Source organism: Suncus etruscus, chromosome 11, assembly GCF_024139225.1.
Source record: "Suncus etruscus isolate mSunEtr1 chromosome 11, mSunEtr1.pri.cur, whole genome shotgun sequence".
NCBI lineage: Eukaryota > Metazoa > Chordata > Mammalia > Eulipotyphla > Soricidae > Suncus > Suncus etruscus.
In genome coordinates, this window is record NC_064858.1 from 66,630,226 (window position 1) to 66,649,944 (window position 19,719).

Consider the following 19,719-nt stretch of genomic DNA (forward strand, 5'->3'; position numbering starts at 1 on the left):
ACTTATCTCATTTTCTTTCTTTCTTTCTTTCTTTCTTTCTTTCTTTCTTTCTTTCTTTCTTTCTTTCTTTCTTTCTTTCTTTCTTTCTTTCTTTCTTTCTTTCTTTCTTTCTTTCTTTCTTTCTTTCTTTCCTTCCTTCCTTCCTTCCTTTTCCTTTCTTCCTTCCTTCCTTTTCCTTCCTTCCTTCCTTCCTTCCTTCCTTCCTTCCTTCCTTCCTTCCTTCCTTCCTTCCTTCCTTCCTTCTTTCTTTTGTTGATAAAACCATGATTCAGATTCAAGAAATTATAAAGCCGAGCATGCAGTATCACTGTAGACATTTATTGACAATAACATCTAAAGAACAGCTGATAATAAGGTAAACCGTGACAAATTTTGCAGCACACATTTTCTAAAGATGTCACTCTTTTCAACTCTTAATTTGTCAGCAGAAACAGCATTCTAGATACCTGTATTTGATTCTTAAATCACTTCCTACTTTCCCTTTTCCTCCTCTCCCCTAATTGATTATGAATACATCTCAGGGGTGTTAATTTAATTAACAGAAGTACCCTTATTTACATCATTCATGCCTCCCAAGTGAATTACCTTTGCTCAGTTAAGTGGCTAATAAAAGTGGCAGAGAAAGTAATACAGCTCAGCTACTGGCTAGCTCAGTAAGATCCAAGAGGCTGCTCAAATCCCTGGCCCCTCTGCACCTTCTCTGGTGACTATTTTTGTGCAAAGTCTTTGCTGCTGACCTGTTCATTCCAGGGCTGGACCAAACAAAGTTACTACTATAAAGTTTAGGCTGCAGGCAGTATCTCCTGGGAAACCAAGCCCCCACAGATCATAACAGTCATAATTTAATCAAATTCTTCTTCAGTGACAAAAAGAAACTCTTGAATCTAACAGTAAGAAAAAATACAATGATTCCATCTGGGCAAATAATGTTATCTAATACAACAAAAACAAAAAACAAAAAGCCCAAGCTTCTCTAAGTCCACTTTTGATGAAAAATCATCACTGGATCTTTCTTTGACCTTCCCATCAAGATGTAGCAAAATAGTTACTAATCTTTCTAGTGAGGACATTTCACCTTAGACATCTGATCACACTGGTTGCCTTCAGCAGAATCTTTTCACGTCAATCGTGTTAAATTCCCTATCACTTGATATATCATCATCTTAGTTATTTTCCACCCTTTCTCTCTGCATTGCTTATCAGTAGTAATAAATCCAGTAGTAATAAATCTTTGGCTATTTTGAATCTGAATATGAACTCCCATGCATTTTCAATTGCAGTCGTCTTAATAAGTGCTGTAAACAAATTTCCTAGGACTCTTTTTTTTTTTTTTTTTTTTTTTAGTTTTTGGGCCACACCTGGTAATGCTCAGGGATTACTCCTGGCTATGTGCTTAGAAATCGCTCCTGGCTTGGGGGACTGTCTGGGACACCAGGGCATCGAACCGCGGTCCGTCCTAGGCTAGCGCAGGCAGGCAGGCACCTTATCTCTAGCGCCACCATGCCGGCCCCTTCCTAGGACTTTCAAATAAAATTTTCAGAATAATTTTTAACAAGTCCAAACATATTTAAAGATAAATCAATCTATTGTACCTATGCATTGATTTGTCAGGGTCTGCCCAGCTTATTTTTTTAAGGTAAATGATAATGATTTTTTTCTATATCTCTAAGTGAAGATTAGCTAATCAACCAGTTTGTAGTCAAGATAAAAAAGCAAGCCCCTCTTCAAGCTTGTGTTCTCCTTTGCACATGTATCTCACTTGCATTTCTGTTTCATTGCTCAATGCCTCTGTGTTCTCTCTCAAGTATGCCTTTTTCCCTCTCTCTCTCTCCCCTTCATATCTTTCTAAGTTTTAACTAAAACTATTTTGTTTTACTCACATATGGAAATATGAAAACAGAAATGTATGTTATGTTATAGGGGAAAAGAGAATAAATACTTACACACACAAATAACTTTGGGTAATGTCTAAGAGTATTTAGAAAAATATGCACCCTAAAGCCAAACATAGATTAGAACCACAAATTCCTAAAGGCTAAGAAAAATGGGGGAACAGCTGTGGGAATAACCATAGGGGATGATGAAGAAAGTGGGGAGCAGGTTAGAGGAACACACAACAGTATGTACATTAAGCACATTTACACAGACATTCTGCTAGGAATGCAGGAGCTGTGTGGTCCTATCAGTTGAGTTTTGAAAGCAACAAGGAATTCCATTTCTCTGAAGAAATAGGGAAGAAATGGAATTGAGTGTATATTTCCACAATTTAAACAATGTTAGCTCTAAATCTGTGTGAAGGGTAACTTAAAAGGAAATCTGAGTCAAAATAAACACTCCAGGCATCAGAGACTTGACAAAGAATTTTCCAGAGTTCTGACGTTCCTCAAAGTGAGTGCTCAAGTTGAGTTTCTCTAACAGCCAAAAGCCATTGAGTTTCCATACAAGCTATCCTTACCTCCACACTTTCCTTGTTGTGAACCTCATATACATGCATACAACAAAATGATTGTATATACAGATATGCATATATATGATGATTAAATTGATTGCATATGTATTCTAATGAATAACAATACCTCAGAGGAAGGAGCAAAGTATGAATTCTTTTTCCAGGTTAGGTGTCCTGTTAAGTCAACAATTAGCCACCCCACAAGTTAGTAAGCAAAGAAACTTATACAAGCCAGCTGTGTCTTCTAAATATGAAGCCTTGCACAGTGGATAAACAGAAGGAAAACAACTATTTCAGAAACACATTTTTTTTCTGGTTTATCTCACATATTTAAAATAGAGAACATAAAGCAAAGCACCATGTAAGCAGAGAGAAGTGATGCACTGGAAACTAGATTTTATAACTTGTGGTGAAAAAGCATCTGAGATAGTTCTGGATTTTAGGAGACTAAAATCGATCCTTGCAGAAGAGAAGAGCTCAGGGCTTTGTCCTGGCTTTACACTGAGAAATCAGTCCTGGTGGTGCTTGGGGGATAATATGGGATATTGGAGATTGAACCTGAATTGACTTTGTACAAGGAAAATACTTTAACCACTGTTTTATTCTCTGGCCTTACAAAGGCATGTTTCTGAGGGAAGCTCTTTGGTTGAATTCAAAAAAGGAAAACTGAATATTTGTTTTCTATTACTGCATCCAAAACATACATAATAACAAGTGGAGAAGTCTATTAATTAACTTAATCTACAGTAAGAGTGTACAGATTAAATTCTGCAAAATATCAACAAACCTTGCATCAATATTAGTATATTTGGTGCCAGAAAATAAACCCAGATAAAAAGTGGGGTTAATAAAAGGCAACATTTTTCCAGATTGAAACCAATCACGAGTTTGTCTATTTAACTCAGCCTATACTCTAACCATAAAACAGAATGAGTGTTCCAGAGTTCTGATGTTCCTCAAAGTGAAGTGCTCAAGTTGAGTTTCTCTAACAGCCAAAAGCCACTGAGTTTCCATATAAGCTATCCTTACCTCCACACTTTCCTTGTGAACCTCACACACATGCATACAACAAAATGATTGTATATGCAGATATGCATATATCAACAGAAATAATTAGAGTGTGAAGTATATATGCAACACTGAAACACAATTAGTCATCAATTCAAATTGGTGATTCTCTAGGACCCATAGATTAATAACGCCTGAAAGTAAAAGACATATGGTATGTCATTTTTCCAAAAATCACAAAAGCTTGTCAAATGTTCTAGAGAAGGCCATATGGTTCCTCCTCTATTTGCAAGAACTGTGGTTTAACTGCTTCCCAACAAATTATTATTAACCTTACTATTTTCCCAACAAAATGATAATCTCAATCATTTTCTACCCATAAATTCCTTTTATTGCCAAACCTAACTCTGTTCTGTTTAACATAATTTCATGGTCTCTTGTTCTAATTAGGGTTGAGAAATATATTTCCCATCAGAAAACAAGTATAACTTAAAATAGTCTCAACTCTCCCATCCCCAGAGCCCAGATGATTCTGAACTGTTCCCTAGTTCCTTTTTCAAGGTTTATTTACTTTTCATGCTACTTTACCTTCTCTTGTCCCTCGAGTACATTTATCACAAAAGTATATTCAAATTAGAAGCAATACACTATAAATATGTGAACATATAGAATATTTAAACATAGTTCCAATCTAACATAATGAGCACATTGACTTGAATCCTATCTTCCTTATTATGGTGGGGAGCACACTCAGTGTTGCTTAGGGTTTGTCAGATCATAAGTGGTGCCAGGGATAACTCAGGTCAATTGCACTCCAGCCATATATCTTTTTAATTTTAATTTTGACTTATATTCATTGTTAGTGATCATGTACAGGTAATAATGGCTTTGCTTTTATAGTGCTGCAGGACACTTTTTAATATAAATAATTAGAAAAGGTATACAATGCTTTTTATGAATCATATAGCATCGTTTGTGGAACACACTCCTCTTTAATTAAATACACTTAGAAAAATATGTAGAAGTCATTATGTATACCGAGATACAACAACAAACTTCTAGAATAAAAATCAGAGCTGAAGCAAAGCAGAATTTATCAGTCTTTTCATGACTTGATTTAGAATGATCACAACGTGACTAACTGCTATATTCTAACTCAAAAATTGTCCCACATAGACACTACAGGTCTTATTTAGGTCTTTTTTTGTTTTGTTTTGTTTTGTTTTTCGGCCACACCTGTTTGATGCTCAGGGGTTATTCCTGGCTAAGTGCTCAGAAATTGCAAAAATCCTTTCCTCACACCTATATTCATTGCAGTGCTATTTACAATAGCCAGACTCTGGAAACAACCAAGATGCCTTTCAACAGATGAATGGCTAAAGAAACTATGGTACATATAAACATAAAATATTATGCAGCTGTCAGGAGAGATAAAGTCATAAAATTTTCCTATACATGGATGTACATGGAATCTATTATGCTGAGTGAAATAAGCCAGAGGGAAAGAGATAGATGCAGAATAGTCTCACTCATTTATGGGTTTAAAGAAAAATAAAAGACATGTTTGCAATAATTCTCAGAGACAAAAGAGAGGAGGTCTGGAAGGTCCAGATCACCACAAAGAGTGATGAGTGCAGTTAGAGAAATAACTACACTAAGAACTATCATAACAATGTGAATGAATGAGGGAAGTAGAAAGCCTGTCTAGAGAACAGGCGGGGGTGGGGTGGGGAGGAGGGAGACTTGGGACATTGGTGATGGGATTGTTGCAATGGTGAAAGGGGGTGTTCTTTACATGACTGAAACCCAACTAAAATCCTATTTGTAATCAAGTTGTTTAAATGAAGATATTAAAAAATAAAAAAACTATCTTTGAACAATAAAAAAGAAAAAGAAAAAGTGGGGTACTTGGCTAACAGATAGCTGACCCAGATTGGATTCCCTGCATCTTATATGGTCCCCAGAGAACTTCCAAGAGTAATTCCTGAGCACAGAGCAAGGAGGGACTCCTAAGCATCATCAGTTATTGCCTCCAATATAAGTAAATATATAAAGACTGAATAACAGTTCTTATCTGTCCTTATAGTCAAGTATATGTATGAGAGTTTCTTTACCCAGTCATCTGTTCATGGCCCATGTTGTTTTCAGGACTCATGTTTTATAGGACTCATCACAGGGGTGGGGAAAGGGCAGGTTAGAAATGATGGGGCATGACTGGGGCAGTGGTGGAGAGAGGTGTTTTGCTGATCTATGTCATGCATGAAATCCTGTCATAAAGAGAATTTTAGGGGCAAACCATGGCACCTAAAAGGAAATTAAAAAATCCCAGAATTTGTTCTATTCAAAACTAATACTTTCTTTTAGGAACCAATACAAACTGTGACTAACCTATTTTTATTTAGGGAATTTTCTTTCTTCCAAGTTACCTAAATTAAAAATTAAAAAAATTTAAGCATCCATTGGAAAAATGCATTTTCTTGCTTCCACCCTATAAAATACTCTTAATTTTCTCTGCTTGTTATTTTCCAGTCTATTGTATTTTGTGATGTGAAACTCTAACTTCTAAATTTTCTGTCTATACTGCAAGAATGTTCTTCTATTTGGTTTTCCTAAGATACTATCTTTCAACTTTATTCTCCCAAAAGCAACAGAATCTTCATTACATCACATAAATGACCATCCTAGATTACTACTTTCATTATGTCATTCCATTAATGCTATCTTGGAACACAAACAATTCTCAATTTGGTTCCCAATGTCTTTCAGTTGACTTTCTGTTTTCAGTTCTGTCTCTCTACTGGTCTTCTCTCAGCCATACAATCCCTTGGTAGAGGTAAACCAAGTCTACTCATTGTATCTTGAGGTCCATGGCCTTGTTTCCACATCTGTCTTTATCTGCCAGAGGGCTATTTTCTATCTCTCCTAAAGGTTTCACCTATCCATGTTCTCTTCTAAGATCTCCAAGCTTGCCAACCCTGACTTAATGTCTCATAGATCAATCCATCTGAAAACAATTTCTCTTCCTTTGTAGTTTCCCAGTGCATAGCTTATGTCACTCACAAAGCACTTATTATATGGTATCGTTTATTGTCTTGAAGTGTGAGGTTTTGGTGTTGTCTCATACTCTTACTGCATTAATGCACTTCTCAAGGTCAGGGATAAGATTTCATAGCTTTGTTATCCTACCAAATTTTGCATGGACTCTCACATAAAGCTGAGACATGACAAATACAGAAGCTGAATAAATTCAGAGTGAAACCACATACTTTCCCTAAACATAAGGTATATCAATATAAACTTTAGTGATTTTAGTGACTTTAATTATTTTGTTTTAGTCAAGTATAAATAAAGTGAAATTTGTCACTTTGCAAGACTCACAGATCTCCACTCTTCTCACTGATTTAAGCCAGAAGCTAATGCAGAGCTTGGCTTAATTCCCACAGGAGAATAAAAAAAAGAGTTTCATTTAAATATTTCCTCTAGTCAGCATTTTATATTCATAAATCAAAGTCTAACGAGTGTAAAAATGTCTCTTCTTTTAAAGAAGAAAGAGAGATTGCTGCAAAAATATCAATTTTATTTATAAAAGCAAACTAAATAAAAGTAGAAAAATTAAAATGGTAATCTTGGCAAAAGAACTCTTCCAGTAGGGACAATAGAGATGAGGTGAAGTATTTGTGTTGCCAAGAACCAACCCCACTTCAATTCCTCTTAGTACATATGGTTCCTGAGAATCACCAGGAAACATGTGTCTGTGAGCAGAGTCAGGAGTAAGGGTTGAAGACACCCAGTTACAGAACAACTAAGAGATCATCCACTATCAAAAATTTATTTATTTATTTATTTATTTATTTATTTATTTATTTATTTAGTTTTCTGGCCATGCTCTGTAGCACTCACAGGTAACTCTGGCTCTGCACTAAGAAATTACTCCTGGCAGGCTGGAAGGACCACAAGAGATGCTGGAGATCAAACCTGAGTTAGTTGTGTGTAAGGTAAATACCTTCTCCACTGTGCTCTTGCTCTGGCTGGTTCCCATCAAAACATTTTGTTTATTTTTATTGGAAGAGATATGCCCACAGTTGGTGGTTCTCGAAAGCTACTACTACTCTGTACTTGGCGTAACCTCCAAGATTGATCGGAGAAAAATGGAGTGTTCAGGCCAAACTAGATAAGTGCCATAACCCTGTATTACCTCTTCAGCTTCATTAGAAATATAATTTGGCTCAGATAAATAGTACAGAGATTAGAGAACTTTCCTTGTATGTGATTGACCTCACTATTTAATCTTTGACACCAAAGAATGACAAGGAATGATCCATGAGTACTGAACCAGGACTAAGCCCTAAACACTGCTTAGTGTGGCCCCCAAATCAAATATGTGTGTATTGTATATACACACACATTTTAATACAAAATTAGGTTTCATTTTAAAATCAAAACCTCCTCCATAAAATAAAAAGATGTAACACCACCATTATACTCTTTGCTATAAATGTATATTTCAGCAGAGATTTCAACAATGTATTAATCCTTCTGAAGAGACAATATCAGAATTTAAAAAGGAAAATCATATTGCAACCTTTTAGATTTGTTATAGTGTTTCATCCAGCACTTGATACTTGAAATTCTTTGTATATAAAATAAGCTAATGTTCAGTAAATGATTTTAAAGTAAACTATTAAAAATGGTTTCTGTAGAATAGAAAAATAAATCCCCACATAGCCCAAATGATATATACTTAAGAGGTAGAATAGGTATTTTGTTAAAAGACAAAAATAACCCAGACAAATCAGTATTTTCAATATGCTAAGTACAGCTACAGAAGTATTACAAGTACACATTTGTGCTTTGTATAGTAACAAGAGAACTAAAATAGCTAATCAACAGAACCCCAACATGCAGCTATAATTATTGTAGTTTAACATCTAAATAGAAGAAAATACTCTGTAAAAGTATGATTGCCATTTAGAAAGAAAAATAAGGAAGTCAATAAAATTATTCTACTGAGACTTACCACTCATAAAGTAGGTAATGCAATTTGTATTAAATTAAAAACAAACATCAAAGAAAATTTTCATGACTGGAATAGATAACTAGGAGGAAGAAATGTATAGGAATGCTTTAAGATCAATTACTAGTAAGTGAATACACAAGTTATCACTTAATATCTCTCCATTTGGGCTGGTGAGGTGGCACTAGAGGTAAGGTGTCTGCCTTGCAAGAGCTAGCCAAGGAAGGACCGCTGTTTGATCCCCCAGCGTCCCATATAGTCCCCCCAAGACAGGAGCAATTTCTGAGTGCTTAGCCTGGAGTAACCCCTGAGCATCAAACAGGTGTGGCCGAAAACAAACAAACAAAAATAAATCTCTCCATTTGAGAATAAAACTTCATAATATAACCAAGGTTTGTATTTTATCAGTCTGGATTCAGTAGCTATTTATGTAGACAATGAACAGAAAACCAAAGCAATTTGTTAAACAGATAAAAAGAAGGCCACAACTGCTGACCGATCAATTCAAATGTCAAATATTTACCATTAAGTATGAAATTTATTCTTTATCCAAGTCCCTGAAAAAAAAAAACGAGGTGACAGGTGTGGAAAGATTTTTTTTTTTTGCATAGGCACAGTAAACAGTAAACGTCCCGGAAAATCAGAAAGAAAATTTCCTTGGCCTAAGAGATAGAGCGTGTCTCCACCCATGAAGTACACTGATTACAGGCTCCAGACATGTTGGTTGTTCAATCCGAGGTCTTTCTTTATGGTCCCAGGGGAAATTCTGTTCAGTTGTGGTTGTCAAAGTCTTCTGTAATTAGAAATCTTGGTTTTTTTCACAGGTCTTGGGACAGTGTTCTGATTTTATCTCATTGTTAAGTGGTTCAGTAGGGCAACCTGCCCATAGATCGAGTGGTTGTTGTTCCCTCATCATCAGGAGCAAGTTGGTGCCAGAGTTATATTAAGGCTTCCCCAGGGAGGAGTTTGATTCCTGGTGCTGGTGCAGGAAACTGTGCCAGTTCAAATTTTGAGATCTGGGGTTTGGGGTGAACGGTTGATGTCTGATTGAGGCCTAAGTCAAGTCCCCACGACTAATGAACTGAACACATACTTTAATGATTCGATTCTACTTCTTTTCTTCATTTTAGATTATAAGCTTTAATTAGGCAGAAGCCCACCTATCTTAATTACTTTTATTAATTTGTTTATATATATTTACATTGTGCCTGGCACTTGAAAGTGAATATCTTTTCAATAAATAATGAGAACCACTATGATTTTTTTCCCCAAATTTCTGGTTTACATTTACTTTATAAGGTATATATATATAGCTCTGTTTTCTTCACCAAACTTTCTTTTTTTTCCCCCATATCAAACCAGGGTCTGATGTTAAAATACCATACATTTTTATATGTATAATCAACTGGGTTATGACTCCCTAACTGGTGATGATACTGGTTGAGATCTAAGTTTAAAAAACAGTACGGGTCCGGGAAGGTGGCGCTAGAGGTAAGGTGTCTGCCTTGCAAGCGCTGGCATAGGACGAACCGTAGTTCGATCCCCTGGCGTCCCATATCCAGGAGCGATTTCTGATCGCATAGCCAGGAGTAATCCCTGAGCGTCACCGGGTGTGGCCCAAAAACCAAAAAAAAAAAAAAAAAAAAAAAAAAGAAAAGAAAAGAAAGAAAAATAGCCCACATTATGTGAGTGTTATCTATGGGTTATTGTGAGCAATTAATAAAGTCATAAAATACTTAGTATCAGGTTTGACCCATTGCAAATAGATAATAAATTTTATCTGGTATTCTTCTTCCACTATCACTGTGGAACAATTTTTTCTTATTTAACCATGTGGTTAAATCTTCTTTACTTTTTTTTTTTTTTAACTTTGTCTGATGGTGTTTTCATAACCAGGAATTACTCTCAGACATGCCTGAACACCATGGTTTCAATGAATGGATTATATTGAGTCATATTGTGATTTCCTAGGCAAGGAATCACTTTATCCTCTTGTGAAACAGGCATTCTGGCAATGGTTGCCAATGGATGGAAGGAGATGGAGCCCATTCTGTGTAGCGTTTCACAGGTGTACTTTCATTACTGTTTCAGAAATACATTTCTCAATAGAGTGCAGATCTCAAGAGCGGGGAGAGAGTTTAGTGCTGGAGAGTCATGCAGAGCAGAATGCATCTGAGCAGCAAAGTAGAGCTCTGCTATAAATAATAAAGTGCTTTAAAGACTGAAACCAACTCAGGTCTTATTTTCTCATAAACTATTAACCTATTTCAATAGTAATAAACCTATTTATACCCATCAGACTTTATGGAAGTGTGCTTGTGTAGGAAAAATTTCCGATACAAACACATTTGATGAAGTTGAGAAGCAGATATTCTGGAGAACTGTGGGTCATAAAAGAGGAACACAGCTTGAGGTTTGACTAGATGGAAAAACCAAACAATAGTCAAAATATTAGGAAATCCTTTGGGACTTGTCATAGCAAAGGAGTTAGCAAGAACTAATTTTAAAAGTCAACCAAATGTATTTAGTAACGCGAACACCTGTATTAAAATGAGAAAAACATTTATAGTATGGTACATAGAATATAAAATCATTAATACAGACCTCTGAAAAAAGAAGCAAGTCTGAGACTAGCAGGGTTAATGAACAGAGAGGCAGAAACAGAGTTTTGGAGCTTCTTTGCATAAAACAATCATGTACCCTTTGTGTAATGCATTTCATTAGGAAAATACTTACATTAGGTCTCAGCTTGGCTGCCAGATCATAATACTTCTCAGCTGCTTCATTGAGGCTTGCCTGTCTATTGAGAAAAAATAAACAAAAAAGCTGTATCATTGGAATGTAGATCTGAAAGCAGAATCATGAAGTCACAAAATAGCCTTAAGTCTCTAAAATGACAACCACACTAATCAAATAATAAGTTGTCTAACCAAAGAAAGTCTAGTGAAATGTACCTATCAGTTTTTAAGATATTAAACATATCATCATTAGTATCTTTCCCAATTGTATTCATGTGTTTTTATTATTCTAAAATTACATATCTACAATTAGAAATGCAATTTTCTTTCTTAAGAAAGAACAGATAAGATGCTAAAAATCCTAAATTCTCCAGCTGAAACAAAACATTACAGGATTAATTTTTAAAATAAAATTTTAAAATAATTAGTTGCTTTTATTTCATGCTACTAAGCCATATATATGTGTATATGTATGTATATATATGTATGTGTTTTGGGTCACACCAGAAGCCATCAGGTGTTACTCCTGGCTCTACACTCAGAAATTGCTCCTGGCAGGCTCGGGGGACCATATGTGATGCCGGGATTCAAACCACTATCCTTCTGCATGCAAAGCAAATGCCCTACCTCTATGATATATCTCCAGCCCCTATTTTTCATTTTTTTAAAAAAGGAAAACATCTCTTCTTAAATTAGGGCCAAATATGCCAGCTGAAAATTGAGCACTATGAAACTAAATGTAAAATCAATACCAGTATAGTAAAAATTTTTTCACTCCCCTTTAAGTGAATAAAAAGAAATGGAAAGGGGGTGTGCACCAGGAAGAAAATTATCATTTGGAGATAACTGCTTCAAGTGAAAAGGTAAACTTTCTGATAAGGCAGTTGCTCTTCTCCCCTTCCTATCAAGTGCACTAAGCTACAGACCCCAGGGCCCTACTTTAGCCACCACGATGGGGGTGGGGTCTTTTGCTTATAAAAAAAATTCAGTAATTGTTATACTTTCCTGTTGATGTCTTTTGACCATCATGGGAAGTGGGGGTTATTTCAGTCAAAAACATGTAAGCATGGAGGAATCCTTATTTGTCCTCTAAAACACTGTCTAGAAAGTCACTCTTTGGGTGCAGTAGTTTTCAACTGGGGTGTTGATTTTTCCACTAGAGATAGCCTGCATATTTTTCTTTTAAATTATTTTTTACTTAAAGCATTGTGATGTACAAAGTTGGATATTAAACATATAATTTTGCAGCAATAATACCACTACCGGTGTCAACCTAACTTCACCAATGAGCCTAAAATCCATACTATACAACCCCTACCCCCAGCCTGCCAGCATAACAGGCAATGTTTTTTTATTTGGTTGTCAAAGTCTGGGTCTCAGGATTTCAGTTTCGTTGACTCTGGATTGGGTATTTAGTTCTGATCTTTCTTATCAATGTACCTAAGTCCCCTTGACCCCTGTTCCCCCCCCCCTTTTTTTTAGATCTTGTCTTTCTCCTCCTCCACTCTCTTTTCTTCTCACAATACTCTGGGGCCAGGAATATTCTGGACAAGACCCATTAAAACCACTGCATTGCTTCGCCTGCACCTATCTTGGAGATCAGTCTTGTTGCTCTTTCATCCTAACTATGGCCACACAGCACAATCTCGGCCAACTAAACTAGATGTTCTTACTTGGGAGTTTCATTCTAGAGTTAGAAATCAGAAAAAGATGGCTGAGATTTCACTCACCCTGATGTATGAAACAGGGCCTTTTTCTTGTCTGTCAGACATTTGTGAAAATTGAGATTGGAGAGGCTAAGAAGATAGCTCAAATGGACACACATTTAGGCTCTGAGAAATCTTGAGTTCTTTTTTTTTTTTTTATTAATTATTTTTTTTATTATTTTAATTATGACAACAAAGATGCAAAGAAAGAGGACAGGGTAAAGTTACAGTGGAAGCCCAATCACCCATAAACAGGATTCTCAGTAGTTCCATTGATGATATCCCAGCCTTGAACTTTCAGCCAAAGAACATTAAGAAAAACAAAACTGAACCCATGTACAATTACTTTGTCCCTCAAATCCCCAGTTGTAGTACATATTGTTTCTTAGCAGCACACCATATAATCTAAAGATATTAGACTTATGTAACTCTTTAAACATTGAGGGCAAAGTACATTTATCTAGTTCCATGCACATGCTTACTAGTTTAAGTTAACCTCAAAAGTTTTAATGGGTTGTTTTTCTTAAGGATTGGAGTCAAGAGAACATAGTAAAAAACGATATTAAAGTGGCATTTGTTTGCATAGGCCCACCAAAACATAAGGGACATGGAAAGACAAATTATGGTCTAAATACATGGAGACCCTACCCCTGAAGTTTCCTGGCACAGGACTGACTCTAGGCTCCAGGCAAACTAGTTTGTCCAATTCAAGTCATAGTCTGTAGTGGCAATACACCTCCATTCCTCACATAGTCTCTGTTGTTGGTATCATTCTTCTGTATTAAAGATCCTGGAGTCTGCATATCCCATATTGCAGTCAGGATGGTGCAGAGCATCCTCTCGTTTCACCTCACACTTAAGGGGCAATAGAGAGAACCATGTCCTGTAGAGCAGGTCATCGTTGTTGTCATGTCTTCTCGCAGGTCACTGTTGTTGTCACGTCTTCTCAGTGTAAACGGAAGTGTCTTTTTAGGAGGTCGATGTCACACCCTTGGTAGTGTCTTTCCTGGTAGAGGACTGCTTCCAACTGTTGCTATAAAAGACCTTGGATGTTTCGTAGATAGCTTGCCTGGTTCCAGCGTGAATGGAGAATGCCCATTCAACTGGGGCCTATGCCAGGTCATTATATCAATATTCAGGGTGTAAGGTACATTGTAATGAGATTTATTAGATAATAACTAATCTGTATGTATAGTGTTTTCCCATTTTAATGTGTCTATGCAAACAAGGATCAATGCCACGAAGCGTTATTGGTGCATCTGGAGGCAATAGGAACAAGACCAGCAATTTCCATGACATAGTTCAATCATAGGCATCAAACTGAGGGACAGTTCCACCACAATCCTTACTGAACAGCTTACAAAGAAAAGACAAGATGAAAAGTGGATAGAAACATCATTGTAGAAGAATATATAGAGAGTTACAGCAGTTAAAGAAAATAATCATAAAATATTCAAAAGATATATGTGTTCAATATGTGTTCGATTTATGTCCTTCTAAATAGTTCTGGGATTTGTAAGATCTACTGTATGTCTTTGGTCAGAGATTGAAGCTGTGTGTTACTGAAGTTAAGAAGGGTAAATCTGGGGTACTGATGGTTGGGAGGAGCATATAATCGCGCGGGGGGCTAGCCCCCGCGCGGTTTCAAAATGTAGACTGGTATGAAATTGCCAGTGACAGCCTGAGTATAGCTGAGAAATTATCTGCCACCCCCCAGATCAAACGCCACCCCCTGATCCAACCTCTGGAGCCGGCCTGGGAGTGGGGAAAACCCAGGGTGCCCCATGAGCTCCTCCCAGGAACCCACCTGGAGATCCGGAGGAAAGGGGGAGAGGGGGTTCGGGTGACCCAGGTCCGGGCCCCCCACCCTAGGCCAGGCCAAAAGGCCGCTGGCACATACGGAGGTCTGCCAGCTGCCTGCCCGTGCTGCTAAAAATCCAGCTCCAGGAAGGGAGAGAGACCCTCCCAAGCCCGAAGGACAGGGATTTAAGCCCAACCTAGGCCGGTCCCCAGACCCGGCCTGGGAGTGGGGAAAACCCAGGGTGCCCCATGAGCTCCTCCCAGAAACCCACCTGGAGATCCGGAGGAAAGGGGGAGAGGGGGTTCGGGTGACCCAGGTCCGGGCCCCCCACCCTAGGCCAGGCCAAAAGGCCGCTGGCACATACGGAGGTCTGCCAGCTGCCCGCCCGTGCTGCTAAAAATCCAGCTCCAGGAAGGGAGAGAGACCCTCCCAAGCCCGAAGGACAGGGATTTAAGCCCAAACTAGGCCGGTCCCCAGACCCGGCCTGGGAGTGGGGAAAACCCAGGGTGCCCCATGAGCTCCTCCCAGGAACCCACCTGGAGATCCGGAGGAAAGGGGGAGAGGGGGTTCGGGTGACCCAGGTCCGGGCCCCCCACCCTAGGCCAGGCCAAAAGGCCGCTGGCACATACGGAGGTCTGCCAGCTGCCCGCCCGTGCTGCTAAAAATCCAGCTCCAGGAAGGGAGAGAGACCCTCCCAAGCCCGAAGGACAGGGATTTAAGCCCAACCTAGGCCGGTCCCCAGACCCGGCCTGGGAGTGGGGAAAACCCAGGGTGCCCCAAAATCTTGAGTTCTATTCTCTGTACTGTATGCCTCACCATGACCCAACACTTTCTTGGAACCTTGAGCACTTTAGGCTCACTTAGCTGGGTGTGGGCATTATTAGAAACAAACAAGAACTACTAAGGGGTGCTCTTATTTTTAACCCCTAGAGTTGTGCATTATGTTACATGTAAAGTTATTCATTCTTGCTCACAATGAACTATCATCTTAAAAGAGTTCCCACAGTCTTTAAATAGTTGATGACCTCCAACAAGATGTGTGGCCAGTTGAGACAATCAAGATGCACACTGAATTTTCTAATAGAAAGTTTTTGCCTTTTTTGTTGTTGTTTTGTTTTTGGGCCACACTTGTCAGCCCTCAGGGGTTACTCCTTACTCTGCACTGAGAAATCATTCTGGGCAGGTTCAGGGAACCATATGGGATGCTGGGAATCTAACCCGGGCCAGTTGAAGGTCAGCTGTGTGCAAGACAAACGCCCTAGCGCTGTGTTATCTCTTGGCCCCCTCTAAAGGAAATTATATGAAGTGAATGAAATTCATGCACTTAAGTTCAGACAGACGATTACATCAGAAATCAAAAGACAGCATCCTCAGGAATCTCAATCAATTTTAAAACTATTGAATATATATCATGCTGCTGCAGAAAACCTAAAGATGGTGGACAATCAAAGCAGGAACTGCCTTGCAAGGTGAACTGAAATGCTGACACCATACTTGAGGAATACAGCAGAATGATCCAGACAGATGTCAGATTCATCTTCAAATTATGCATATGCCTTAGTTATGATCTGAACAACAGTAGTGACATAAGGTGTTTCAATTAAAAATGAAGTCATTTTTTTTCTGAAATTGATATGAGGAAAATTTGAGTTGAATAGGACAAGGGGGTCAGGTATAAAAAAAAAACACATCCAAAAACCACATACAGGTTTTCAAAAAGAAGATTGACTCATCAGACCTACAAATTGAATTTGCACTTTGGTCAAGCAAATCAAAACTATAAAAATGTACCCACTTCAGCCATATAAATTATAGAAATAACTGAAGATAATATCTCCCTGGACAGCAGGACACATTTTTCTAATTTTTCAAGGGAAAATAATTAGAAACACTGTTACTGACCAAAGACCCTACTGGATTCATGACATGTTACAATGTGCCACTGCAATTTATATTCTCATAAATGCTAAACTACTATTTCAATGTCAAAGAAAGTTCATTTGCCTGGTATGAAATAGTAAAAATCCTCTCACTAGAGGATTTACTGACAGTTCTGTCCACCAAATTATAGAATCACTTTTGTTCAGACCCATTAAGAAATCTGATCCAAAATGCATTAGGTCATGCACTGGAAGGGTTTTCTCCAGAGTCAAATAAAATGCATTGAGGTAGGAAATTAGGAGTAATTTTATACAACAAAGGAGTGAGTTACTTTGAAGTCAAATCAATCAAAGTTAAATATTAGCACAAAGCATATGATGCTTGTTTTCTTTTGTAAAAATTCAGAGTCAAGAGAGAGATTAGAAAAAGAAAAATGGAGAACAATTTTCACCATCCTTTAAATATTTTAAATTTTATTCTTTATTGAATCACCATAAAGTATAAAATTATCCATGATGAAATTTCAGGTATACAAGATCCCAACACCAATCCTTTCAGTAGTATTAATTTCTCTCCACTAATATCCCCAATTTTTTATGTACCTCCTCCTCCAGATGCCTCTGTGGGAGACACTTTCCCCTTCAGCATTGTCCTAGTACTAACTTCCCTAACTTACCCTCCCATAACTTATTCCTACCTCTACTGGCAAACTCACAGTCCTCTTCTTCCTTTCTATTGCCTATGGGCACTTTTTATTCCCCATGGACTTTATATTCCACATATGAGAGGAACCATTCTGTGTCTGTCCCTTCACACTAACTTTCTTTGAACTGAAAAAAAAAATTCCCATCTCCCAAACTGGTTGCTAATGATTGCTATCCTTATAGTTTAAAGTGATTCACTGTCAAATAGAATGTAGTTTAGAAAACTCATTTCTTAAACTATATTTCATAATATTCTAATAAAATAGCAGGGGGAATTCAAATTTTTAACTTTTTTTGTTTAATTTGGGTCACACTTAGCCTTGCTCAGGGGTTACTACTAGCTTTGCACTCAGAAATTACTCCCAGCAGACTCAGGGAAGCAAAAGGAATTCTGGAGATCAAACTCGGGTCAGATGTGTGAATGCAAACACCCTACCACTGTATTACCACTCTTGTCCGGGAATTAAATTATTTACTATAGAATTTTAAATGGCCTTTACTGATTACTATCAACAAGCATTTATAGCAGCCCACTGAAAACTGTAGAGAATGTATGAAAGTTGTAACCCACTGAATATTTGTTTATATCCCTGTTTTATTCTTAAGAATAAAGAAAAAGCTCACGAGAAAAAGATCACAATATTCATTCAATAGGATATATTGCATTTTATCTTATCCTCTATAAGGGGCAGCCTGAGAACTTTAATACTAATTGTATAATTAGCTAAGTCCTAAATCCACATCTGTAACCTGTAGAAATTAGCAATATTCTGCCCGTTACTTGAAAGTTGTCAAAAACTTTACACACAGATTTTTAGAGACCAATAATAGGGATTTAGATTCTCAGAAATATCAAGACAGATCTACATAAAGAAGCCAAAGGTCTTAGATCCCTTCCCAATTATTTCTTCTCTAAAACAGAAAATTTCAAATGATCTACGTTTCAGATACAAATTAGCAAGGAGTTGATCATTTTACATTTCAGTTACATTCATTTTAGTTACAATGATTTAGCTGTTAAATCACTACATTAAACTAAAGGTTGGAAAAGTGAAATTGTTCAAATAAATGTTGATATTAAGTAGGTGAGTTGGGAGTGAACAACTCTTCAGTTAAATAGGTAGGGCACTTGTCTTGCATTTAGGTAGCCACTATGGATTTAATCCCAGCATCCCACATGCCTCTTCTTCCAGCACTGCCAGGATGAGTGCTGAGTGCAGGTCCAAGAATAACTCCTGAGCACTGCTGGGTGTGCCCCCCACCCCAGTAAGCAACCTCCCAAAGTATATAGTCACAGCTCAAGCTACAGGTGTGGCACCTCTGAAAATTCAGAAGAATGCTATGCAATAGCTTTAATTGGTAAGTCCACAATACATATAGAACATACTTACAAAATATGATTTTGTGATTATTATGTTTAAAATCTACAAGTTAACTTGTGATGAGATTTGAAAATGAGAGGATATGTATGAAATTAGTTTCTACTTCCTACCCAACTCCATCTCTCAGACTGGTAAAAATGAATTTCACCAGGCCAACTTAAGCAGGAGGATTGTTTTCCAAACAAGGAGAAACTTAAAGAAAAAGACGAAACCAGGAGATGAATAAAAGCTAAAACAGTTTCACTCAATTTCTTACCCTACACTCTCCCTTTATGAAAGGGAAACTTAATGATGTAGATGAGAATCATAACTATCTCATATGTTCAATTAAATATTAAAAAGGTGGGAAAAATGGAAAAGGTCTTTAAACATATCTATAATGATACACAGTAGCTCTACACTTTACAATGCCAGGAATAAGATGGCAAATAAGGTAACTCATGACACTCTAAAGTTGGTAAAAAGAAGATGGCAGTCAGCTAATATGTGCACAGATTCATTTTTATGCCAACTGTATACTTATCACTTGGAGACTTAAAGAGAGAATCATTATACATTCCTAACTCCAATCCATATTTAGATGCCCTCTATTTTCTCAATGCCCTTGGCTTCTCAGGGTCAGAAACTATATAATGGGGAAAGACCCCAGATGGTATTTATAAACTACTTTACAAAAAAAAAAAAAAGAAAAAAAACACAACTTTTTAAGAAAGCACTGAATTGAGCCAAATATATTTTCAAATCTTTCATATTTGGTTTATCTGTCATGGATTAAAGTAGACTCTATGAAAACAAAGAGTTTCTTAGTCAAAATAAGGAAAACAAAGATACAGTCATTTGCATACTCCAAAATTTCAATTGGGAGGGCTCTACTATAGCAGATAATTGTTTACCATGAAAACTGACATGGGTTCAAGCCCAGCACCCATAGAATTCTCCAAGCACCACCAGGAGTTTTACTAAGTGCACTTTCCAGAAGAAAGTGGCTCAAAAAACAGAATTCCATTTTTACACATGTGATTTTAAAACTCATATC

At 37.4% G+C, this 19,719-nt stretch overlaps 1 protein-coding gene across 1 annotated transcript in view; it reads right to left on the minus strand.

Annotated features, from left to right (window-relative positions):
- The window catches only part of TMTC2 (transmembrane O-mannosyltransferase targeting cadherins 2), a 587,133-nt gene that overhangs the window by 69,785 nt on the left and 497,629 nt on the right, over positions 1-19,719 (minus strand). The window contains exon 11 of the mRNA XM_049783373.1: positions 11,208-11,271. Coding sequence (XP_049639330.1) covers positions 11,208-11,271 — 64 coding nt within the window. The remainder of the gene's footprint in view (positions 1-11,207; positions 11,272-19,719) is intronic.